Genomic DNA, 27,225 nt, shown 5'->3' on the forward strand with positions numbered 1-27,225 from the left:
TCCCTATCTCTATTTTTCTTTCTATATTCTAGGCAGTTGTCATCGTACTATTGTCCACCCTCATGTACCGTCCTGTGTTGTGTTGTGTCGTGTATTGTCTTTTGTCTCTGAATTTCACAATCCTGTATATAAGATTTTTTTTGCCCCTTTCGTTATCTTCATGTATTCCTTTACGTATATTTTAATATTTTTTCTATCCTAACATTTTGAGGGGTTCACATTTTACAAGCTTTGCTTTTCAGTGGACCCCTCCATTCTTCTCATGATATATGATTATATTGATTTAATTATATTGATTATATTGATTTAAATTTGACATGCATGTTAATTTATATTTGAATCACTTATTGAATATGTATATTATTTATTCAATGTTGAATTTTGTTCATGCTTTTATTTGAATTGAATTGATTTATCATGTAATTATTTGTATTGTGTTGAAGTATGAAAATAAATTGAATTGAATTGAATTGAATTGAAATTGAATTGAATTGAATTGAATTGAATTAATCCCCTAGTCCATAACTATTCCACTTTTAAAATCTGTTTTCTTCCAAGTCCCACCTTCTGGGCAGACGAGGCATTCTCCATGGTTGACGGATGGAGCGTAGGTTCCCTGATCACATCGCCTTTCTTTCGTTGCGCCCGCCTCGCAGTAATGGCCTTGAGGACAGGTGTACCCGATGGCAATGTCCCCAGGAGTTGGCGTGTTTGAGCCACCAGTGCAGATATAGCCAGCATCACAGGGCAGCGTTAAACCTTATAGAGCAAAATAACAATGCAGGGATATTGTTGTCAAACTAAACTATATAGATATGGGAGGTTTGAACCCTTCTGATGGAGACGTGCAACCAACTTTTGTATAAATTGCATCTTTAGCAGCCATCTCTCTTTAGAAACTGCATGCTATAGTGACCACTAAAACTATTTCCCATGGAGTCAGATTGTGTGTAAGAACCTGTCTATAGCAGCCACCTGCCTATAGTGACCACTAAAACTGATTCTCATGGAGTCAGTTTGTGTATAAGTACCTGTCTATAGCAGCCAAATGCCTATAGTGACCACTAAAACTATTTCCCATGGAGGCAGATTGTGTGTAAGAACCTGTCTATAGCAGCCACCTGCCTATAGTGTCCACCAACACAGATTCCCATGGAGGCAGATTGTGTGTAAGAACCTGTCTATAGCAGCCACCTGTCTATAAAAGCCACATTTTAGATGGTTACTGTAGACAGGTTTCACTGTAGAAGTATTTTCTGCTCGTCTAAAGTTTTGGTAAAAGATTCTATAATCTGAATGATACTAGACAATCGGTCTTGCATTAAAATTGCCAGTTCATAAGGTACACTGTACACAGGTTGGGCTGCATAGAATAGAGTTTGCATATGTTGTCAAGTGAAATTAAGGGGGCCACATATGATGTCAAAGACACTATCTGCCATTGTAATTCTACCAACTTGATAAAGTGCTACTTGGCGAATTGGAAACAATTTCATGAAACATCTTTTCATTGGATTTTACTGATAAATTTACCATCAGCCAATCAGACGCAAGCACTTCAATAGCTTATAACAGCAGGAGAACTAGAAGAAATGGAACTCACCATTGCTAGAGCTGTTTGCAGTGCAGTACCTGCCCGGGTCGCAAGGTGCACAGTCCGTTACGTTCACGTTGGTAGTACCGCTAGAGATGGTTCCGGCCGGACAGGGTGTCGGCATGTAGCTACCAGAGGGACAGTAGTTACCCTCCGGACAGGGGTTGGGGGTAGGGTTGTCCTCACCAGCTAAGCAGTAGTAGCTGGAGGAAGAGATAGAGTGAGGTAAAAGTGCCGTGCTCACAATCTTTTGTGAACATTGACATCCATAGCTGGATAGAGCAACAACACACTCTTTCAAGGCCAAAAAGTACTCCAAACGGTCAAAAGGTCAGGCCCACACAAAGTTACACTTTTTCTATTGCGTGTGTATGAAACAAATAACCATAGTACATATTTACAATAGATACACTAAAAAGTTAAAAAGCAAAAAGGCAGACAAAGCCAGCAAATGCTAGAAGACTTATAGAATAAGAATCTGAAAATTCGAAAAAGAAATACTGATTATTATTATTCATACGGTGTGCACGCTATGGTGCTTCTTCTTTTCAGCACTTCATACATGTAGTATTCATAAACATTCTTATTATCAATATAAAGCATCTTCCTTGAGATTGAATCAAGACCACTTACCCTGGGTAGCACTCATCCTCAGGGGCGCTCAGACCGGGCGTCTGGCAGAAGAACCCTGCGATGCACTCCGTACACCAAGAATCATTGACGGCGTTGGTCAGGTTGTTGTAGGTCCCCGATGGACAGGGGAACTGGTTGGCCCTCTTGGTTCCCGCTGGACAGTAGTAGCCGGCTGGACAGGAAGCGTTGGACAGGTCACTGACAGCATACAAGGTGTTGTCACAGAAGTAGCCTTTGAAGGAAGAAGAATGGTGATTTATGGAATTTAATTCTTGGTAGTCAGTTTCCTTGAAGCAAGGATGTAGTTATAAAATAATGCACCCAAGGGAGTTAGTAAGAATTAATGGTCCCCTTGTCTATCTCAATGTCATAGGTGTAATCCTGGAAGTAGAAACTTTACCATGATGCAAATTTACTATAAAGCTTTATATTTCATACTAATGCCCTGGATGATGTACCTTACATGTATATACCGGTGTGTTGGCTCAGTTGGTAGTGCGTCCGGCTCACTACCAGGGGGGTCGGGGGTTCAAACCCCGGCCGCGACAGACCAAAAAACGTTAAAAGATGTGAGTTGCTGCTACCCTGTTTGGCGTTCAACAATAAAGGGATAGAGCCTCGTCGATCTGGCGCTGCACAGCAGCTGCCGGGCCCACGATCAATTGGACAAAACGGAGTATTTCATTTCTGATGTCCATTTCGAACAATAAAATATAGATTTTCATTTTCATGTGTATTATTTTCATTCTAACTCCCTCCAGTCTCCAATAACTTTCCTGAAAATTGAGATGATGTTCTTTGGCTATCTTAGTCTCTTAAGCCCCCGTTCCACTATCACGACCTGAAATCCAAATCCATCCCGATCATTAGATCGGCGTAGAGCGGGAAAGGAATCGGTTGAAATCGCGGGCAGCGTAATAACAACATTATGAAGATGGGGTAACAGCGGGCCTGATATTCAGATCGGGGAGATCAGCTAAACATTTTGAACTTGTTCAAAATTTCATGACGATCTCCCTGATCAGAAAACGCGAATTTCAAATCGTGGGGGAAGCGGGAAAAGCGTAAGCAACACGGCACGCAGTCGTGATATGAGCGTGATCAGGTCTTTCCGGGTGTACTAACAGCTGCACGCGGACGTAAAGAATCCTCCGTTCCTTTGGAAAACTTATATTACTGCAAATTATTTTTCGCCCACTCCCGGTAAAATGGTTCATTTTCCCCCAATCTTACCCGATCTGAAGGTTTGTCAAATCGTAGCAACATCGGCATAGTGGAACGGGGGCTACATGTCCAAGTACTATTCTTGCAGTAGAAAAGAACTATACCCTAATCTAAAGTTATTATTTTACTAATGCTCTCATGTTATGCATTAATTTTGTTTGAACACCCTGTAGTATCCACTAACCTTCTTCACAAGTGAGGCAAGAATCTTTGCCCATATCATCCTGGTACGTTCCGTCCTGACAGCGGGTTGGTGTGGCTAGATTAGCCACGCAGTAGTGACCGGTCGGACAGAGGTAGTCTCCTGGCGTTGGAGTAACTTGACCGGGTGGACAATAGTATTCTGCCATGAACAAAAAGGGTTAAAGTTTTAAAAATTTCAAAGCGTCTTCAACAAGCCATGGTAAACATGGGATTTCTTAGGGTCAGAGTGGTTTAAATGATCTGAGTTACGCAGATCAACATCTTCTTTCATCTTTTTAACAAGATGAAGATACATCTAAGCAATGTTGATTGACAACTTTCCAAAAGCAAAGAGAGAACTACTAAACTCACTGCTTATTTCAACTATTTCATGAAAGTTGCAATTTACCAGACAGTTATCATGATAGTAACAGTCAGACACCTGTGTTTCTTAGTCAATCAAAACCACAGAAAGAAGTCAGATCTGATAACTTTTCAGGCGACAGATCCTGATGATACGCATGCCCCGTTTTCAAGGCAACGGAATTAGACAATTCAGTAGTCAAATGGTTGTTACTTACGAGCAGCACATTCTCCACTGGTCGTACTGGCGCCTGTCTCATTACAGTAAAACCCTCCTTGACAAGGCAGGCAGTCCGCAAACTCGTCCTGGTTCAACGATGGATTGTACGTCCCGTTAGAGCAAGGCGTCGGAAGACTGCTTCCCTCTGGACAGTAATGACCAACCGTACAATCCTCCTGGCGAGGGTCGGATGATCCCGACGGACAGTAGTAGCCAGGGTCGCAGGAGTTGGTAGGGAGGGCCAGGCCGGCCAGGTCGCAGTATTGGCCTGCGGTGCAGGGTTCAGGGGCTCCGGAACCGCGGGGGCAGAAGTACCCTGGCTGACATTCTCCTCCATTGGTAGATGGCTAAATAAGTAACAACAAAGATGTTACAGACAGTGACTATTGGAATCTCCGCAAACTAAGACTTTATGAAAGGCTAATTTCTCTCTCCCAAATAGTCATAACCATCCCCTGGTAGAATCTTGAACACTTTTTGGGATCATTTTCAATCTTGTTAGGGCTTGTGATAAGGCAACTATATTACATGTCCATGTTTTGGCGCTGTGCAAATTTCTGGGAGGCATTTCACAAAAAAGTTTTGTCAGTGATTTTTACCAACTTATTTGCTCTCAACCAACCAGAAACAAGGATTTCAATAGCTTATAATATCACTTACCTGACTCTCATTAGCTCCGCCGCTGCAGTACCAGCCCTCGTCGCATTCATCGGTAGGATGGGAGTTACCATAGCCAGCGCAATACCATCCAGGCAAACAGTCAACACATGCCGCTTGGCTATGCTGTATGGTCAGGTTGTTAAAGGTACCCGGTGGACATGGATAGGCATAAGGATCGGGTGTGTTCAGCTCACAGTAGTATCCTAGAAGAGGCAAAACAGAAAAGAAAAAAATGTCATTGCCATTTGCGAACATGATTAAAACTGAAAATATGTAATATCATGAGTGTTCACCTCTCTGTAGTATTCTTGAAGAGGCAAAACAGAAAAGAAAACGGTCATGGTGATTTGTTTGTTGTTCAGGGGTTTCTGATTCCGGTGACCCGGGTTCGATTCCCACTTGATACACTAGTGCCATTCAGCAAGGCAGTCATTCTCATTACCAGGTCCCTCGGAGAAGACCTTTTGCCTTTGGTGCCCTGGTCGCTTGCTTACAGGCATTTAAGAAATCATGCTGTCTTGATAATCAGGTAAAAATTCACCACTGCTACCAAGTCATGCGTAAAAAAAAAAAAAAAAGTTTTGTGAAACACTGCTCGGATCCTCCATCAGAGCTACCAACCTGAACCAGAACATTCCAGTATTTTTAAAGCTGAAAATCAGTATTTTGATGGGGAAATCAGTATTTGCAAAGAAATACCACAGGACAACACATAAAACTGAAACTTTAGAACTCAGTATGCATGAAACCATCAGTATTCTTCTAATTTTTCAGGTGAGTATTAAATACGGAAAATCCGTACTACATGGCAGCTCTGATCTATCACTTACCCGATGGGCATTCATTGGCTTGGTAATCTGTTGTGTTGCCATAGCAGTAGTATCCTACAGGACAATCTTTGCACTCCCATTCACCCGGCAGGTCGTTGTACGTTCCCGCAGGACATCCTGAGATTAAAAAAAAAAGGAATAAGTTACTAAACCAATGAAGAGCGAATGAGAGTTTGGTTAGAATCTGCTTATGACTTGGTAAGCTGACCATCTTTTGAATATAAGTTCATCATTCCTTCACTCTTTTTCCTGCCACTTATTATTGTCTCCTTCTGCAGGGAAGATCTGCTTCATGGGGTCACAACAGATAAATCATATTTAGTGTCCCTTGTGACAAGAATGACCTAACGTAGAGACCAACATGTACCTCAGTAATCAAGTGACACCAATCAATTTCGAATGACTGGTACACATAATCTTAAACACTCTAAGACACCTTCCTTTGGATATTGTGATCCTCCCTTGCAGAAGTGACCCTCTGAACAGATATGACCAATGATTAGTTGAAAAGAGTCACTAGAATCTTCCAGATTGTCAAATCCTTCTGCATAGAAGTGACCGAGGACAGATACGACTAATTATCAGATGAAAAAAGTCACAAGAATCCTAAGATAATCAGATTTTTCCATGCAGAAGTGCCCCCAAGGAAAGGCATGGTAATTGATTACTATGAACTGATTCACTAATATCCTAAGACTCTCAAAGGCACTTACCTTCAGGATATTCTGAACCTTCCACGCAGAAGTGGCCCTCAGGACAGATATGACCGATGATCGGATGGACAGTATCCGTGGGACACTGGCTGTCATTGAGGTACAGAGGATTGGGCCTGTTGGCTCCAGAGACACAATAGTATCCCCTAGCACATAAGGCAGTCGGTGAGGTCAAATTCACCCCCTGGCAGTATGAGCCTGATGGGAACAAGAAAAAAAATGATATGTTTCATTCAAGCAGAAGATTTATTTTCATCAATGAAAAGATGATTGAATGAAAATTACACAGAAATAGTACAAAGGAAAAGTACCGGTAAGCAAAGGTCTTGATAGTTATCTTGATTGTGTAAAGAAGGGATTTGTATCTTGAAAATCTAACCTGGTTGTGGAAAAACATGGTGAAACAATGGAGAAATTAATCAAGGACTGAAAATTAAATGAATGAAAATTAATTAATGGAGAAATTAATCAATGAATTTGCAAATCAAATGTAATCATAATCTAAACCCTATGTGATAGGAACTCATTGAAACGTTTGTGTATGTTGGGAAAAGTCTTTTATATACATTACAATTAATAATCTAATCAATCTAATGTCTTTCCTTTAATATTTCCCAAATTCTGATTATAACAATAAACTCAACTAATGCCTTTGTTACTTAAAACACTATTATGTTAATTAATATTATGTTGTCATGTTCCAATGTCGATTTCACTGTTTATGTTACCTGCATATAAATTTATATAATTTGTTGTCTGTATTATGTTTTTGCATGGCATGTAAACAAGACAAATTTCCATTGATGGACAATAAATGAATACTTATACTTATAGAATAACACACTTATATTGTGTCATTTATCTACAGAAACTATTCTAAAGCATATGGAAAGGAGGAAGAAACAGGATAATGTGTCATAACATTTATGGTGTGTATGCTTTCAAGAGGAGTTACATGTATCTTTCTCATGATTCCGAGATTGTTAAGAGCTTTTCTGAGCATGGAGTTGGTTCCACAAACATGGTGATGCAATACACCCTGTCACCAAACACAATCCTGGGCCAGTTTCATAAAACTTGGTACAGTGTATGATAACAACTGTATGTATCATAGGTGTTTTCATTTACCTGCATCGCAAGGAGTGCACTCCAGAATGTTGGTGAGTCCTCCTGTCTTGCCAAAGGTTCCTGCAGGACATGGTTGCCAGTCATGACCAGTGCCATTGGGACAGTAGTAACCCTGAGGGCAGGACCAACTGGTAGTTCCTGCATCACCTTCCACTACTAGCTCTGGGATACAGTAGTAACCTAGAACAGGATGGTAAAAATAATTGGACAATGATAAAGAATGCTTCTTCCATAAAGTCAAAGTATAGGGGCAAGTCACAACTAGTGCCGTAGGGAAAACAGTAAAACCTGAAGTCACAACCAACTGGTAATTCCTGCATCACCTTCGCTTTGGAATACAGTAGTAACCTAGAACAGGATGGTAAAATAATTGAACAATGTTAAAGAACGATTCTTCTGTAAAGCCAAAACACAGGAATAAGTCAAACCAGTGCCATTGGGACAATGGTAACCCTACGGGCAGGACCAACTGGCAGTTTTTGCATCACCTTCCACTAATAGCTCTGGGATACAGTAGTAACCTAGAACAGGATGGTAAAAATAATTGGACAATGATAAAGAATGCTATTTCTATGAAGTCAAAACATAGAAATAAGAAATGACCAGTGCCATTGTGGCAATAGCAACCCTGAGGGCAGGACCAACTTGTATGTCTACCATCACCTTCAATCTAGGACACAGTAGCAACCTAGAACAGGATGGCAAAAATAATTGAACAACATTCAAGAATGATTCTACTGAAGGTCAATACACTGAGAGTCGTGACCGTAAGAATAAAACAAACAAAAAACAATAGCAAGACTGGAATTCAAGAGAGCATATCCTTGTGATTTTACTACATTCTCTTTCACTTAGTACATAAGCGTCTGGAATAGAAAATATTGGGGGAGGGGAGTTTATTGGAATATTCAAATCCCAGAAACAACAACAAAATGAATACTGGTTAAATACTGATACATAACTGCCTTACCTTCGGGACAAACTTGGCATGCAGCCTGACCTTCACTATCGGTGTAAGTTCCAGCGATGCAGTCCTGCGGTTCCGCACTTCCAAGAGGACAATGCTTGCCAATTGGGCAGATGACGGCCTTGGCATACGATGACCCTTGAGGGCAGTAGTACCCTGGATCACAGTAATTTGTAGGCTCCACAAGACCTTTGGGGTGGATGAATGAATAGAAAAAACTGGTCAGAAATGAATGGATATTTAAGATCCTTCATTGGACATTAAAAATCAATTGATTTCTATGATCTAATCATTCCAAGGCACTGTGACTGCTTTTCCCTATCTTAGCTTATATTTTTCTTAAAAGAAATTGTATGATATGACATGCATGTGAATAGTATCATCTACATGTAAATACCACACATGTCATGGTAATCACACTCTTATCAACTGATGTTTGGTTGACATACCAAGTCCGTTGCAGTAGTATCCAGGTGTGCAGTGGAAGCACTCTTCCTCCGTTGCGATACCGGTGGCGTTGAAGAACGTCCCGTTGGGGCAAGGTGTAGGGTCAAAGGTCGCAAGGCCACAGTAGTGACCTTCGGGGCAGATGAGACTGTGTGGCGTGGTTGACCCCTCCTCGCAGTAGTAGCGTGGTGAGCAAGGACCGCTGACCTCAGTGATGCCTAGACAGAGGAGAATCCAAAAAGAAGGAACATAATCTTATTTTGTTGTCATGGTAACTGGTCAATGCAGCTTGGTCTAAACCCTATTTTTCTTCATATTGATAAAATATAGGATAGAAATCTCCTTTCCTTCCTCCTTCAACTGCTCATCTCCCCTCCCTTTCTCTTTGTTCATCATTTACTCCCCCTTAAACTGTCTTATCACCATTGTACCCCTTTGTAACATTCCAAAAACTCTAATTCTGACAGCATTTTGATGAAATGTACATGTAAACTCTAAATCTCCTCCCGTCCTTCTCCTTCTACTCCTCCCCTCCCTTTGCTTCCCCCTTCGTCATAATCCTGTCATTCTTAAAACCTAACCAATATTCCCCCTTTGTGCAGCATACACTCTGATTCTGACTATACTTTGATATGTTAAAGATATATCCCCCTTTCCCTTTTCTCCTCCTCCCCATCCTCCATCTCCTCCTAGTAAACTTCATCCCTCCTCCCCTCCCTTTCTCCTTCTTCATCATCATCTTTCTCCCTCACCTGTCTCATTACAGTAGTACCCCTCTGTGCAGTTCAAGCATTCTGACTCTGACTGCAGCTTGATGTTGGGACTGTAGTACCCTTCTGGGCAGTGGATAGGACTGTCCGTTCCCTCCGGGCAGTAAGACCCAGCCGGACACTCGTTGTTAAACCCATCTGTATCCAAAGTAATAAGAATGATATTAAAAAAGGCAAATCCTTTTTGTAGAGTGCTCAAGGTTGATTAAACAATTGAGAAATAAGAGGAATTTTAAAAAGATTTTTGAAAAAGTCAAGAGAGATACAAGATACAGATTTTTATACCATCAAGAAGGCTATTCCACAATGTGGGGCAGGCGTAAGCAAACAATCTTTCCTCCCTTTTGAAATATTTTAGGAATACAAAAGAACCATATGCTCATGAGTGTAGAGACCTCATTGTATGAAATAATGGATTTTAAACAAAATTGTTATTGTAGTAATGATTTTAGGGTCAATAGTGATCTTCACTGAAATCATACAAATCTTGATAAAGTCATAACTTTTTAATTCCTTGCCCAATTTTGATGAAATTTCCTGTGTTTTGTTTGTCTCATTTTACTTCGTCTGTTCAAATCATATTATTTTCAGCCTAGAGTACCTCTTTAATACACAAGAGCTGTGGGAACAATTCTTCAACGGATGCTAATTTGAGTTCAGTAACGTACCGTATGTCGGTGTGGTGGTGTTGGAACCCTTTCTGCAGTAGTAACCTGCAGCGCACAGGACCGGTGGATAGGAGAGGCCGATCTGATTGCAGGCATAGCCTCCGGTACAGTCCGTACAATCGTCCTCTGAGGTTATTCCTGTATCAAAAATAAACACACAAAAATGTCTCAATTTTAAACCTTTGAAATGCCATAAAATAATCAGCCTTTTTGTATGTCCAACCTCCATGTTCTTAGTCACTTCTTAACTTCACAAATGCTTAAGCCTTGATAATTTGAGAGACTCCCCTACCTAAAAGACAAGGCCAAAATTAGCTAAGACACTGTTAAGGTCACCTAAGATATTTTGCAATAATGGAACATGGTATTAAGATTCAGTTTGCTGTGAATTTTCTTGCACAATGAACTAAGTTTATCCTTAAGGTGGTACTGATTGCCAAGAACTCTGATGAAATTGAATCATGTAAAAAGAATTGGCAGCAATGTGTAACAAGCAAGTTAAATGACATTAAATTATCTTCTCTAAGTTCCCAAGGGGACATTTATGACTTCTTTGGCTAAGTTGATTATCCTGAAACCATCTTTTTTGTAGTTCTAAGATCACATAATTTCCACAGCAGAATTTAGGAAAAGAGACTTATACATGATACCATAATGCATACACAAAAATTTTGAGGGAAATAACTCTATCAAATATCAACAAGTGGAATGCCTCTGGCGGTCTCACCTGCATCACGCGATTCAATATAGCAGCAGTGCTGACTTTGAAAACTACTATAACTCGCACAAGATGTTCAGTGATACTTGGTTACTCTTATGTCCACGTTTTATGAACTAGACCAATACACTTACAGAGATATAATGGTAATTCAACAAATACCCCCAAGGTGACCAAAGTTCATTGACCTTACATGACCTTTGACCTTGATCATGTGACCTGAAACTCGCACAGGATGTTCAGTGATACTTGATTACTCTTATGTCCAAGTTTCATGAATCAGATCCATAAACTTTCAAAGTAATGATGGTAATTCAACATATACCCCCATTATGGCCAAAGTTCATTGACCCTAAATGACCTTTGACCTTGGTCATGTGATGTGAAACTCATGCAGGATGTTCAGTGATACTTGATTAACCTTATGTCCAAGTTTCATGAACTAGGTCCATATATTTTCTAAGTTATGATGACATTTCAAAAACTTAACCTTAGGTTAAGATTTTGATGTTGATTCCCCCAACATGGTCTAAGTTCATTGACCCTAAATGACCAATGACCTTGGTCATGTGACATGAAACTCAGGCAGGATGTTCAGTAATACTTGATTAACCTTATGGCCAAGTTTCATGAACTAGGTCCATATACTTTCTAAGTTATGCTGTCATTTCAAAAACTTAACCTTCGGTTAAGATTTGGTGTTGACGCCGCCGTCGCCGCCGCCGCCGCCGTCGCCGCCGCCGCCGCCGTCGCCGTCGCCGCCGTCGCCGTCGGAAAAGCGGCGCCTATAGTCTCACTCTGCTATGCAGGTGAGACAAAAACCTAGTATAAATCATAAATCAAATTTCCTGACCGCTTGTGTAACTTGATGACCATGATCAAATTCATTTACCGGTGATATTATTGAAGGTTCCATAGGGGCAGGGATACTGCTCCGCATACTCCGTGCCCGCAGGACAGTAGTACCCACTAGGACAAATGTAGGACCCGGTCCACACCACCGGGCCGATTGTTGCATTGCAGTAGAATCCCTCCGGGCAAGTCTTACAGGTCCACTGGGCTGGGGTGTCCTGGTAGGTGCCCGAGGGACAAGGCTCGGGTGCGGGGCTGCCGGTCTCGCAGAAGTAGCCTTCCGGACAAGCAAAGGCAGAGGCATTTGCCGTTGACTGGCCTTCGGGGCAATAGTATCCTTGTTCGCACTCACCGCTGGGTGAGGGTAGGCCTTGCTCACCACAGAACATACCTGATCAAAGTGATAATAATTTATCAATGAAACATTTAAGAACAAACAAAAATGTTTATTCAACATGAGGATCTCTGGTCTGGTCATACTTACTGTCGCCTATGATTTTTTAATTTTTAACATTTTGAATTTCTGAATTTTTTAATGTTAAATTTGAAGTTTAAATTATAAATTTTGAATTTCATATATTGAATATTGAACTTTGAATCTTTTGAATTTTTGACATTTTGAATTTCTAAATTTTGAATGTTGAATTTGAAGCTTAAATTACAAATTTTGAATTTCATATATGTATTGAATTTTGAACATTGAACTTTCAAACTTTTAAATTTTCGACACTTTGAATTTCTGAATTTTTGAATGTTGAATTTGAAGCTTACATGTAAGTTTCGAATTTCAAATTTGGAATTTCATGTATTGGATTTGAATATTGAAGTTTGAATCTTGAATTTCAAATTTTGGATTTCAATTTCAAATTTTGAATTACCTGGTGTGCAGTTCTTGCAGTTTGAAGGTTGAGACTGGCCCTCAGCATCCAGGTAATAGCCCATGTCACATGCTGTGGGAGAATAGCTGCCTTGTGGACAGAAGTGCCCCATAGGGCAGATATTGCCTGTGATGTTATCAGTAGGGTCACCGCGGGATGCACCGTTGATGCAGTAATAACCTGGGAGGTCGGAATGGAATATGGGTATAATTATTGTGGTCATTTTAATTAGTATCATCATCATTGTGCTTATAATGGTCATGACATCATCCCCTTCAACAAGATCATCATCATCACCACAATTGATGTAGTCACAATCATCACTACATCATACTCATCATAATTATCACAATCATCATCATTGCTGTCACCATCATCTTCATCATCATCATCATCACCATCGTCAAACTCTCTTTATTATCTCTCTTCTACCAATCATCATTTTCAATACCATCATCTTTGCAACCCTACATGTATTAATTGTGCATTCATCAAAGTTTTGAAAACTTTCTTATCCCTATTTTATCATTATCATCCTCATCATCCTTATTTTACTATTTTCATCATCATCCTAATCATTATCCTCATCATAATCATCATAACCAGCATCAACATCTTCATCATCATCACCACCACCACCACCATTATCATAATCTTCATCAAAATCTTCATCATCATCATCATCATCATCATCATCATTATCATCACCATCATCATCATCATCAATTCATCATCATCAGTTCATCATCATCATCATCGTCATTATCTTCTTCATCACCATCACCACCATCATCAACATCATCATCATCATCATCATCATCATCACCATCATCACAATCATCACCATCCCTGATTACATAAAACTGTCCACTTTACCTGGATGGCATTCAAGTTGAGGCAAGGCAAGCCCTGCTCTATGGCAGTACATTCCTGGATCACAATCAGTAGGCAACTCTGACCCGGCCGGACAGTACTGACCAGCCTGGCACTGACCACCAATGGATGGGTCACTTGGCATCGGGCCGGATGCTCCAGATGTACAGTACCACCCATCACTGAGTAAGAGAGAGGAAGTAACAATATAAAAAATATATAAAAGCAAATTATAGTCCTTTTTAGGAGCTTTTATATTATGTTTTATGGTGTACACTGTACATGTAAATGGGTTTAATTGTCAAACAGAAGTACTGTATAGACCTTTCGCGAGGTCATTATTACTACTTTTGATCATCGAATTGGTAACAATAATTGATTTTTCTATTCATGTCCATTTTATAAAAGTAACAAAAATATCAGTCAAAATCAGTTAGTTATATCAGGAGGAGAGACCAGCAGTTTCACTGTGTCGTCAATTTGGTTTCCATAAGATCAGCTTAAGCTCAACTGCAAAAAATAAACAACAACATTGATTTAAGAATGGATTCCTTAGCGCACCTGCAGTTGCTGGTTGGCCATTCATTATGGTATCCCATACAATACATGCCACCAAGACATGACAAGCAGGAGGAGTTGGACGTCTGACCGGTGGCGTTGTTGAACGTTCCGGGCCAGCAGGGGAACTGCTGACCATGCTCCGTGCCGGCTGGGCAGTAGTAGCCGGCGGGACAGATGTTGGAGTCGTAGTCGGTGGAATTGGCAGGGCAGAAGAAACCTGGGAAAATACGAGGAGATAAATTGAATGAATGAGTAGAGAAAAGATGATTTCAGTCTTCATAATGACAACTTCGCAGAATGTTATAGATCTTCGATGGAACCAATACCTAAATTTATTTTCAACTTAATAATACTGGATACCATTGGCCAAAATAGATCCGATTTGATCTAATTTGAAATCATGCATTTATCAAGGTTTCAATTCATTCAGTAAAACATTAGTTTGTACGTACTGGGACTTGTCTTACAAACAAAGAGTAGTGATTGATGCGATCAAACTCGATTATGGAGACCCATCAATAATATAATTCTTTTTTTACAGGAGATTTGCAAGACATCCCAATGGAAGAAAAGAGGAGAAGACTGAACGGTCAAGACAATGATGCATGTGGACACATCGTGGTCTACTGTTTTTGACTCTCGCCTTTCAAACAGAGGGTCGTAGGTTCGCATCCTAGCCATGGCGTGTTTTGCTTCAGCGAAAAATTTATCCACACTGTGCTGCACTTGACCCAGGTGAGGTGAATGGGTACCCGGCAGGATGAATTCCTTGACTGCACGAGCGCTGAAAGGCAGCTCGAGTTAAAGCCGGGGTAATGATAATAATAACAATGCGCCTCGGAATAGATTGTTTCTAGATAGACGGCGCTGTACAAATATCTGTTTTTATTATTATGAGTATACAGCTTATCTAGAAAACATTTCAAACAGATACACAATGCAAGCATTGAAGATATTGGGGTTAATAGCTTCCCATGGTTGTGATTGATTGCATCAATCGCAAATCTTTGTAAGAATGGGCTCAGCTCTATTGCTCACCTTCCGGACAATCCTTGCAGACACCTTCCCCCTCGTTATCCTGGTACGTCCCTGTATCACACCCGATGGGCGCGCCCACCCCTATCGGACACCTGTGCCCCCTGGGACACACCCCTCCGACACCGGTATAACCTCCCAGGAGGGGACAGGTGTCGTTATAGGTCTCATTGGTCCCGGGGGTGTGGGGATTACCCCTGTCCACCCCAGAGCTGCACCAGTAACCCTCATGGCACAGGTCGGTGTAGTTTGTGGCGTGTTGGTCGGGGCAGTAGTAGCCAGCGGGGCAATCTGTGCACTGCTCGATCTAGAAAGTTAATGAGGGAAAGACAATTAATCAAGTATAGAAGAGTAAGTCCCAACTCATTTTGATGTAAGAATTCTAACTTTAAAGGCCGTTACTTTATGAATATGAAGGTTATTCAACTTTTAGGATTACTGGAGAGTGTTTCATAAAGCTGTTCGTAAGTTAAGAACGACTTTAAGAACGACTGATGAACCTTTATGTGCTTTATAATCCCTAATAAACATTAATGATGAATATCATTTACCACAAGAAAGGATCACCAGTCATTCTTAACTTACGAACAGCTTTATGAAATGGCCCGCTGAATCATCTACTGTACTAGACAGTCTAAGCCGGCCAAATGGTTAGCTTTCCACCACCCACCCCCCCCCCCTTCAAAGTGCAAAAAAAATAGATTATTTATCAATTTCTATTTATTTTTGTTTCCATTTCTCTCTCTCTCTATCTTTGTCTCGTCAGTCCCACCCAAAGCATAATTTTTCTCTGTCCTTTTTTACCACCTCTGTGCCACTAATCTTTAACTCTGCATGCTGAATTATTACTATTATTTTTTTTTTGGGGGGGGGATAATAATAACAATTGTTTCAATGTTATTTTCTTTAATTCAAGATTTCCATATTGCACCACGGATCCTTATTATCATCATATAATGTTATCCAAGAACTATTGCCTTTTATTAGCTTATCTAATTTGAAGGTAAAAAAAGAACTGTGTAATATGTCTCTTGTTTTGATTGGTTTAAATAAACTTGAACTTGAACTTTTGTTAAAACTAATTATTTCAATTGTACGAATGTACAAGATTGCAACATCAGCACACAAAGTGTTAAACAGTAATGCAATAATTATGTACATGTAACAGTAACCAAACATCACATATACTGTAAAGTACCCCTTTCTTTTCCTTTCAGGATTCTTTTCTCCCTTTGTCTCTCTATTTCTCTCTCCCCTCTGATATCAACTTCTTTCTATCACTCTCTCCCTCTCTCTCCTTCTATCTCTCTCTTTCTTTCTTGTTCTCACCATGTATAGGTTGGTCTGGTCACTGTAGGTACCAGCTGGACAGGCCATCCAGTCCGAACCGGTTCCAGCCGGACAGTAGTAGCCTGCTGGGCAGTCTGCATAACCGGCTTCCAGATCTGGGTTTCCGATCGTCTCATTCTCAGGCAAGCAGTACAATCTGTAAAGAAGTACAAATAATATGAAATGATTATTCATACATGTTGCATGTACAGAAGTATGTGATACCAGACTCGACAATCATGCTATTATTTGTTCCTTTGATCAGGTAACATAATTATATATAAGAATGCCATGTGCAATATTTGTTTTTGGATAATAAAGTTCCAGTTCAAGTTCAAGTTCGAGTTAAAATTCAGAAGATAAATTATGATAAAATTAATTGAAAACATCAATAAAATATGTGTGACCAACCACCCCAAGCCAACAATAAGTTGCCAGGAAAAGGTTTTCTGTGAATAACGAAAATAATAATTTGGTACACTACTAGATTTAAATTCAAAGAGAATTGTGACAAGCCACCCCCAAACCAACAATAAGTTGCCCAATATTGAAGTTTGAGATTTGTATTGAGTTAGAAAAAACACATCCTAAGCTTGTCAAAAGTCAGATCTTCATTCTTTCCCACAGGATCCTTTTTCTGGCAACTTATTGTTGACTTGAGGGCAGTTGGTCACACATAATATTTTATTGAAACCTTGACTCACCCTTGTGGGCAGGTTAGGCATGATGGTTGCGTGGTTCGGTTGGTGTAGGTCCCTGCAGCGCAGGCCTTGGGTTCCGGTGATCCAAGGGGACAGTGAAGACCGATGGGGCACTCGATAGGGGCTGGGATAGATGAACCTGTAAGGTGCAAAGGAAATCAGCAAATGAGAGTGCTGTGGTATAGTGTGGATCTGACAAAGTAGTAAAATAATCTAAGTTCGTACTTTTCCACTCCTTGTCATTTCATCAACATTACTGACTAGATCGAAGTAGAAGGAGACATGTACAGTATGTCATTGAGGCATGAGAGTTATGAGGTTACCCTTCGTGAGATGGAAAATAATGACTAAAATAAATGAAGATGATAGTACATAATTGATGTTGATGACGATGATAATGATGATGATGATATATAAATGATGCTGATGACGATGATGATGATAATAAATAAATTATGTTGATGATGACCATGGTATTGTTGATAAAGATGATGATGACATTGATGATGATGATGGTGGTGATGACTATGATGTTTATGACGGAAATGACGACGATGATGATGAGGATGATGATGAGGATGATAATGACAATGATGATGATAACGATGATGAAGATGTTGGACATGATGATGATGACCACAATTAAAAAAAGTCTGACATAAAACAAGCTCAACTACCTTCTGGGCAGTAGTATCCCGCCGTACAAAGATCTTCTTCCTCCGACAGTCCCGTCTGCTGGCAGTAATACCCTGCGGTGCAGTTGCGACATTCTGCTTCCTCCACCAGCCTAGTGTCATTGGAGAACGTCCCCGCAGGACACTTGTAAGGGACCGAAGTACCCTCAGGGCAGTAGCGTCCGACGGGACAGACGAACTGCTCCTGGTTGTCCGAGCCTTGGACGCAGTAGAAGCCGGCCGTACAGAGGTCAACGGGAGCGGTCAGTGCCACTTGATCACAGTACGAACCTAGATGAGCAGATTGAATACATGTAATACCATAAATGCAATTAAAACATTTAGGTATCTTTCTTGAATTTACCGATTTTGTTATAGTGAATTTGATAAATAACACCAAATCGTTTACAAAAGTTCAATGGTAAAAGAACAACTAAAAGGAAAATTTCTTAATCATTTTGATGACTCATTTTATTTTTCTCCTGCAGAAAAATACTGTGATGCTAATTTGCATTATCTATATTCATATTGTTTTTTAAAATTACTGTGTAGTTCCACTTTAATATTTATTAACACATTTTGGATAGTAAATTTTCTAAGCTAAAGTGATTACAATGCATGCAGAAATCCATTAAGCAATAAATCGCTTTTAAATCTCAATTTTTTTCAATGAATTTCAAGAAAAAGCAAATCTTGACTTTCCCTAGCTTATGGAGAAAAGAAATCCTCAGAATCCCTGAAAAAACAAATAATGCTAAGACTCATATGAACCCTAAGAAGCTTACCCGGAGTGCAGTATTCGCATTCAGTAACATTCATCAAGCCAGTCTCATTACTGAAGGTGCCCAAAGGACAGGCGATTGGTTCTTCAGTTCCCTCTAGACAGTAATGACCGACCGGACACTCGTCCGCATCGTAACCCTGGCTGGGTGTCGCAATGCGGGCCGCCTGGCGACAGTAGTATCCCGCCGCGCAGAGCGTCCGAGGGTACGTGAGACCTGGCTCGCCGCAGTAGTAACCTCCGAGGCAGTCGGAGCATTCCGATTGGTCAGAGATGGCGGTGATGTTGTTGAAGGTTCCGATGGGACACTTGTAGTAGGTGGCTGCTCTGGTGCCCTCCGGACAGTAGTGACCTAGTGGAAAAGAAAGACAAAGTTAGAAGACACTTTTCTTCTTACCGTAAAAAGTCATGTGGTGTTGCTATACCTGTATGTCATGAATGTGGTCTCAAAAGATGCGCAAGACTTCAAAAAGGAGTTGTAAAATTTTGCTGCGCTACCTTGTCCGTTCCGAAAAAAATTGCAAGAAGCGTTGGAAGGAGCAATCATGCCCCCCCCCCTCCTTCTATGGCTAAAGTGGGACTTTCTCTCATTCTGCCAGGCACTTGGCATATGAGGATAGAGAGGGGAAATTATATTAAGACAGCCCTGCTAAAAAGAGCCAGCTAATAAAGTTGATCTAGGTCCCTAGGTAAATATGAGATTTTATCAATACATGTAGCTTTTATTAGCCTCTAATTACCTTCTGGGCAAACAAAGGCAGTGTAGTTGACAATGGGTCCGTTGGTGTCATCGCAGTAGAACCCAGCGGGGCACGCCTTACACTCCCATTGCTCAGGTTCATCCTGGTAGGTACCGGCCGGGCATGCCTGCTCCTCCGCGGAGTCCTCCTGGCAGTAGTAACCACGGCGACAGCGGTACTCGTTGGGGGTTGGGACAGTCTGGCCACCGGGGCAGTAGAATCCTACAGGATAAATAAGTGACAACGATCGCATAAAAAATGGATTACAGGTGTTTCGCGAAGCATCTCTTGTTTAAAGCCAATCGGAAACAAGAAATTTAGAAGCTTATAACAATAGTCAGTGAAAATCCTTTCTATTTGTTTCATGAAATGCACCCACGGGAGCAATATTAATATACAAAATCATCAGCATCATCATCGCCACCCATATCAGTATGACCATCATGTCCACCATTATTATAAACATCATCATCCTCCTTCTCCTGCTCATCTTCATCATTCTCATCATCATCATCATAACCATCATCATCATCAAAATTAACATCATTATCATCATCACCCTCATCACCATCATCATCTTTACCTCTGGAGCAATTCCCTTCTGGTTGTGACAGACCGCTGTCATTGCAGTACTTCCCAGCAAGGCAGTCAAGACAGTAGGTGATGTTCTTAGCCATCAGACTTGGCTGGTAGGTTCCAGGAGGACATGCTTCCTCAACCGAGCTTCCCTCGACGCAGTAGTATCCAGGACTACATCGGTCACCTACAGTAAAGGAACAAGGAAAATTGCTTACTCAGATAAATCTATTCACATGTCTTTAAAATGATTCTACATGTAATCGAAATGTTGCAAAAATTATGATGAAATCATCACTCTCACAATACAAGTTGAACTCCTGCTCCTCCTTTTTTTTCTATTCCTCATCCTCTTCCTCCTCTTCTGCTTTCTCCTCTTCTTCTTCTTCAAATTGTCTAATCTACATTTTCTTCTCCTTCGAAGCATTTGCCTCCTTCGCCTTCACCTTTTTTCCCCGCTCCGCTCCTCCTCTCCCTTTTTCTTTACATGTAACTCCTCCTCCTTCCTCTTCTTCGATTTTCTAATCTACCTTTTCTTCTCCTTCTTACATCCACCATCACTACCACCACCATCACCATCACCACCACCATCATCACAACCACCACCACCACCACCAACGCCACCACAATCACTACCACCACCATCATTACCATCAGCACCACGACCAAACCCCTTCATCATCTTACCTCCACTACCCATAGGAGTGGGTGTGACGGAACCATTGGTGCAGTAGTACCCTGCGGTGCACATATCATGGGGCGCTGGAAGACCGGAGGTATGACAGTACCAGCCGGGATCGCAGGTGATTGGAGCTGACGAACCGTTAGGGCAGTATTCACCTTAAAAATAATGAGAAAATAATTCAAATCAGATTTATTCCAATGTTAATTGTTAAAATAATATAATACAAAATATACAGAAAGTATTTGGAACAAAGTTACAAGCAAAAATTACATGAGGAACTTCGATACATAAATGAAAAGCTATAAGGACTTTTACAAGGCACAATTCATAAATATTCATTATCACCAATATTTTTTACTATCACAATCATCTTAACCATCACCACTGCCACTATTAACACTGCCATTAAAGTCATCATCATCAAATCAACAACCATCATTATAATCATCACCATCATCATTACTACCAGCATCATCATCACCACCACTTCCATCATCACTTATATCACAATCAATATCATCTTCATCATCATCATCATCATCATCATCATCATCATCATCATCATCATCATCATCATCATCATCATCATCATCAGCATCATTATCATCACCATCATCATCACCATCATCATCACCACCACCATCATCATTACCCCATCACTAACTTACCCGCTTGGCACACTTCACCAATGGCTATGATTCAAAAGACTCACTGATTCAGTACAACCCCGCATCCTCACCATCATCATCACCATCATCACCAATACCACCACCACCACTACCACCATTATCGTCACCACCACTACCACCGCCATCATTACCCCACCACTAACTTACCAGCTTGGCACTGCTGTATCTCACCAATGGCTGCAGTTCAAAAGACTCACTGATACAGTACAACCCCACATCCTCACCATCATCCTCACCACCACCATCACCATCAACACCACCACCACCATCATTGCCCCACCACTAACTTACCAGCTTGGCACTATCTCACCAATGGCTGCAGTTCAAAAGACCCACTGATACAGTACAACCACGCATCCTCACCAATATCATCACCACCACCACCAATACCACAACCACCAACACCATCATTACCCCATCACTAACTTACCAGCTTGGCACTGTCCACCAAGGGAAGGATCCGATGGTTGCGGTTCATACGACCCACTGATACAGTACCATCCCGCATCACAGAGATCGGTAGGTTCGGGATTACCCTGACCGGCGCAGTATGTACCGGGTAAGCATGGCGTACACCAGGAGTCGTTGTGACCACCTTTACAAAGAAGAATAACAATCATGTAAAAGCTAAGTTTGAGTTCTGGTATGGAAATCTAATTTAAAAAGGAAATGGTTGGAAGCAATCATAAAGTGTTTATCATATGACAGAATGCTTATTTAGGAGAATAACAAAGTTTAATCAAAGTAATTCAGGCTTGGTGGAAATTGTATATTTATTTCTTTACCACATGCTTTCCTGATTTAACTAACACAGGAAACATATGGGACCACACTATAAATGGACAGACATTCTGTAGCTGCTGAATGCCTATCTTTTTTCAGAGATGCCACTTAGAATGTTGAAAAAGTCTTCATTCAGATGTGAATCTAAAATGTGCATCCTTGTCTTTGACACTCAACCCTCAATGCACGTTGTTATGTACATTAAAACCACTAATAGAACATAGAACATGCTTGGATAATACCTATATGTGTGGGAGTCTTTTCTTTTTCTGGTTACATTAACAAAATATTTTATGTTTACGCTCCATAATGCAGCATTAGTTTATTCATATCGGTGGCTGTATTTCTATATTTTTTTAATGTCATGCAGGATCCCCATGCAATTACGTATTTCAATTATTGATTGGGCTACCCTGCTAGAATAAAACAAAATAAATTAATAAAAGAAAGAAGTGTATGAATGGAAAATACACATACCAGTGAGGTTATTAAACGTTCCCTCTTCACAAGGTTCCATGATGTCATATGTTGTACCGGGTGGACAGTAGTAACCAGCTGGACATATGGTATCCCTGAAGAAGAAAAAAAGAGAGTGAAGAAAATGTGTTGATCTATGAAACAGAATGATACTTTAAATGAAGGCCATGAGATATGATTTTTTTCTAAAAAATCAATCAGGAAAAGCTCAAACAAATATCCAAATACTTTTCAAAGGACCAAAGGATATATATTTCCTAATGAATGCTTTTTTGGTGAATAAAACAATTTTACCAATCATTCCAAGACAGTAATTAAAGATTTGTGCCAATTCAACCTCTCACGTTTGACATTCATGATGTAACTTAAAATCAGAATTTGAACTAACCCAGCAGACAGAATCTCATGTGAATTTCATGATGCATGTAGCTTTCCATAGTTGAACAACAACTTAGACCAGAGTTCAGAATAATGTTTGAGATTCATTACCCATTTGGACAAATGGCTTTTCATAGAGAGACAAAAACTTAAGACCAGAGCTTATATCAAACTGTTCAGAATATGGGCATCTCATCAACAGATATCAATCAGTGTAAACAAAACTCACTCATAAGTAGTCGAGTTAGCAAGACAGTAGTAGCCAGCCGGGCACTCCTTGCACGACTCTTTCCCATCTTCATCCTGGTACGTTCCCGCCAAGCACCCTAGAGGGCGGGCTGACCCCTCGGGACAGTGGTGACCCAATGGACAGACGCCACCATATCCTGTATGATTGCCTTAATGAGAAAATGTACAGGAAAAGAAAGAAAAAAAAAAATTGAGGTTAAAATAACAGTCTGAAAGCTCGTGATACACATGCACTTTAAACAAGCCATATAAATGTGTAGATGCCTGGAGAACGCATTCAAAATACTCTTCAAGTATTCTTGCTTTGAAGAAGCATCTAGCAAGCGAGAGAATGTTGATATAAAGACATCAATTTTAAGAACATCAATAAATTAAACATGCAAAAAATCCAGTGTGTCAATAAACAGGGGGGTGTTTCATAAAGATTTCAGTATGACTTAGAGTCGCACTTAAATGCCGACGCGCACATGATATGTACCGCGCAATCTGATTGATGGATACGTGATAGTGCACGTCCCTTGTGCATGATCTGACCGATGTGGGGATGTCTTCTATACCGTATGCAACTGGGAATTTAAGTGCGACTCTACATCACACTTAAACCTTTGTGAAACACTCCCCGGTCTATTACAAGAACAATATCACATTGTATTCCTCCAAAAAAAAAATGGGATTATTCTATGAGCAATTTGGTTTGGTTGGGGACAAAATAACTCTGAGCAAGTTCTAGTTTTGGGGGGAGATAAATTTATATATTTGCCATAATATTATTGGATTCAACTATGATGACCTTCATTTTGTTTGAATACACTGCCCGGTTAGCATGGCGTTAAGCGCAGATTAAATGTGCTAAAGGGTAAGATTAAGAGAGTAAAATTGAGGGAACTTCATTACCTGCGTAGGTACATCCATCATTGGGGAATGCTGTGGGTGTTGGCCTGTCCACTCTATAGGTGCAGAAGTATCCCGCCTCACAAGGGCCAGACGGGATGGTCAGGTTGACACCATCGCAGTATTCACCACCTGGGAAGTAAAGAAGTACAAGAAGGCTGCTTATCACATTCTATATTTCCCTCTGTAAGAACTACGATCGTCCTCTTTTTTTCATGCCATGTTATCCATACTTATTTCCTCTTCCATCATATATCACTTAATTATATCATATTGTTGTTAGTTTATTAGACTTCATAACTGTACAATCAAGCAATGTATTCTTTTAGTGTGTGTTTTTTGTCATTGATTAGTTTTAGTTTGTCTTTTTTGTTTTATTGTTGCCATTTTTTGGTTTCTTTTGTATTTTTAAAGATATTACATGTCAACACTGAATACTATTCAGTCATGTACTTGAAACAAAGGAGACCCTAGCCTTACAAGCCTTGCTTTTTCAGGGGTTCTCCTTGTCCTTCTCTCAATACGTTTAGTTATTTGCTATGTTTCTTTTTTTCTACTGTAACAATGATTTATGGTTAATTGATTTTTTTCATTTGTAGAATGTGAAATCATACTTGTAAGATAAAATGTATGTGCAGAAAGAAAGACGAATAAATATCTTAACTTATCTTATCCTTATCTTACATGTATATGCCAATAAACATGCCTACAGGTTTCTTTTATTTATTTCTTTATTATTTATTTGATTTATTTCCTTGTTCTTTTTGTTTCTTTCTCACTTCATCAATATCAATAAGAGAGCTACAATGTTTGGAGGGTAGATATCTGGAAATTCACTTGTTTTTTCGCCCGATATTCTCTTTGAAAAGGTACCCTCCTCTTTCTCTCATATTTCTTCTTCATCATTATCATCACCATCATCACTACCATCGTCATCATGATAGTCATCATCATCATCATCCGTATCATCATCATAATCAACATCATCATCACTATAATAATCATCATCACTATCACTACCATCATCACCCCTATCATAATCATCATTACCACCAATATCATCACCATCATCATCATCGTCACCATCATAAGCGCCATCATCATCATCATCACCATCATCATCATCATCATCATAATCATCCTAATCATAATCATCATCACCATCATCATCATCACCACCCCTATCATCATCATCATCATCATCATCATCATCACCATTACCACCTTCATCACCACCACTAATATCAGCATCGCCAACATCATTATAATCACAATCTTAAACATTACCACCACCGTCACCATCACCAACAATATACCACAACAACCATCCCCTACCACTACTATCACCATCCCCTAACACCACTTCCACAAGACTCACCTGGGCAGTCAGTACAGTCCTCCTCATATTCCAATCCCTTGCTGGCTCCATAGGTCCCCGGTGGGCATGCAGTCCAGTTAGCTCCGGTACCAGGGGGACAGAAGTACCCCTGGGGGCAATCCCTGTACCCGGTAGAAGAGTTTCCTACAGAAACGAGAGGACTTCAATAAATGGTCTTGCACTCTTTGAAGAATAGATTTAAACTTTCTTTAAGAAGATGCCATATTACAAGCTTGCACAACGGCATTTTGTGACTTTCTTGCATCCCGTTTGTTTTGGCTAAGGTGAGTTGTAAGGATTAGCTAATAAAAGACATTTGTAGGATTCCTGAAAGGAAAACATGTTTCAGACTTTAGTAAGGGTCCTAAATCTGGCAACCCCTGTCCATGGATAAACGAAGCCCAAACTTTGGATAAACACCTACTTGATATCAAATAAGACAATGAGTAACATGTGAAAGTTTCCATGGCAAAGAATGAATCAATATTCTTTTGTGAGCATAAGGACCTGAAAAGAGGACCACCGAAACTCAACGTCTCAAAAAGTATGTCCCTAGCATCTTCAGGAAAATGAGAGAATGTTGTGACATCATACATGTAGATCTTGCTCACATTAGTGATCTCCTCGTTCATTTGGTAAAAGAACTTTCTTATTGATTGTCCAATGATACTCAAACTTACAGTTATGTTTTTCTGTGGTTTTTCTGCTTTCACAGGAGCTAAACTGCTCCAAGAATTTCATTCCCCTTTAAATATTTAATTATATCTCACCTTCAATGACTTCTTCGGGTACGCAGTAGAATCCTGCGGGACACTCCAGACACTCTGGAGCCTGGGTGAGGTTTGTGAAGGTACCAGGGGCGCAAGGGACCGGTAGAGCGCTACCAACGGGGCAATGTAACCCAATGCTACAAGGATAGTCGGTGGGGTTAGGAACACTCTGACCCGGTGGGCAGTAGAAGCCGGCGTCGCACTCACCTACTGGTGCGGACAGACCTAATGTGGCAAGAGACAAGGGGTAGCGGAAATTCAAGGATTTTTAAACAGAGAGAGTCAATTCCTGGCAATAGCAATATCCTCAAAGTTGACATGGTAACAACAAACAGATTGTGTAAACATGAAAATCTCTGCTTGCATTGACTTACAGTTTCAAACTTTTTCATGTGATGAATAAGCTTAGCAAAATTCCCATCCTGTTCGAGAAGGGGGGTGAGTGTCTTTAGCGTAACTGAGATAAATTGATACGTGGCAGGAATTTATTCCTTGAAACACTGCTCTGCTAAAGCCAGGGTACTTAAACTGCATTTAATGCACTATGAACCTTTCTAAGAAAAGGTCCTACGGATACATTATTTGATGATCTTTGTAGGTTTGCACGGTGGAGTATGTAACGTGGAGAAGGTTTACAGTTCACCATGTGTAATATGGAGAAGGGAAGGAAATACAGGCAGAAAGATTGAAATGGAAAGACGAGATAGAATGAACAGAGAAAATTAGAAGTATTCTTTTCTTGAAAGTGAGTGAAGTCCTGAAAAGGACTGTAAACAAGATGAGATGAGCTGAATATGGCTTGAGTAG

The 27,225-nt window shown here is 40.3% G+C and overlaps 1 protein-coding gene across 1 annotated transcript in view; it reads right to left on the reverse strand.

The window, feature by feature from the left end:
* Window positions 1-27,225, reverse strand: part of LOC129266556 (uncharacterized) — a 168,080-nt gene that overhangs the window by 57,759 nt on the left and 83,096 nt on the right. Inside the window, exons 71-101 of the mRNA XM_064104193.1 lie at window positions 26,419-26,643; window positions 25,649-25,792; window positions 24,274-24,402; window positions 23,360-23,528; window positions 22,753-22,847; window positions 21,923-22,087; window positions 20,806-20,958; window positions 20,126-20,305; window positions 19,543-19,764; window positions 18,807-19,154; window positions 18,025-18,312; window positions 17,351-17,486; window positions 16,647-16,803; window positions 15,321-15,624; window positions 14,283-14,499; window positions 13,725-13,903; window positions 12,849-13,028; window positions 12,011-12,361; window positions 10,401-10,538; window positions 9,715-9,870; window positions 8,965-9,180; window positions 8,519-8,704; window positions 7,549-7,728; window positions 6,421-6,618; window positions 5,708-5,824; window positions 4,878-5,080; window positions 4,216-4,564; window positions 3,636-3,794; window positions 2,228-2,459; window positions 1,604-1,797; window positions 565-759 (exon numbers count right to left, since the gene is read on the reverse strand). Coding sequence (XP_063960263.1) covers window positions 565-759; window positions 1,604-1,797; window positions 2,228-2,459; window positions 3,636-3,794; window positions 4,216-4,564; window positions 4,878-5,080; window positions 5,708-5,824; window positions 6,421-6,618; window positions 7,549-7,728; window positions 8,519-8,704; window positions 8,965-9,180; window positions 9,715-9,870; window positions 10,401-10,538; window positions 12,011-12,361; window positions 12,849-13,028; window positions 13,725-13,903; window positions 14,283-14,499; window positions 15,321-15,624; window positions 16,647-16,803; window positions 17,351-17,486; window positions 18,025-18,312; window positions 18,807-19,154; window positions 19,543-19,764; window positions 20,126-20,305; window positions 20,806-20,958; window positions 21,923-22,087; window positions 22,753-22,847; window positions 23,360-23,528; window positions 24,274-24,402; window positions 25,649-25,792; window positions 26,419-26,643 — 6,165 coding nt within the window. The remainder of the gene's footprint in view (window positions 1-564; window positions 760-1,603; window positions 1,798-2,227; window positions 2,460-3,635; window positions 3,795-4,215; window positions 4,565-4,877; window positions 5,081-5,707; window positions 5,825-6,420; window positions 6,619-7,548; window positions 7,729-8,518; window positions 8,705-8,964; window positions 9,181-9,714; window positions 9,871-10,400; window positions 10,539-12,010; window positions 12,362-12,848; window positions 13,029-13,724; window positions 13,904-14,282; window positions 14,500-15,320; window positions 15,625-16,646; window positions 16,804-17,350; window positions 17,487-18,024; window positions 18,313-18,806; window positions 19,155-19,542; window positions 19,765-20,125; window positions 20,306-20,805; window positions 20,959-21,922; window positions 22,088-22,752; window positions 22,848-23,359; window positions 23,529-24,273; window positions 24,403-25,648; window positions 25,793-26,418; window positions 26,644-27,225) is intronic.

Source organism: Lytechinus pictus, chromosome 8 (assembly GCF_037042905.1).
Source record: "Lytechinus pictus isolate F3 Inbred chromosome 8, Lp3.0, whole genome shotgun sequence".
Lineage (NCBI taxonomy): Eukaryota > Metazoa > Echinodermata > Echinoidea > Temnopleuroida > Toxopneustidae > Lytechinus > Lytechinus pictus.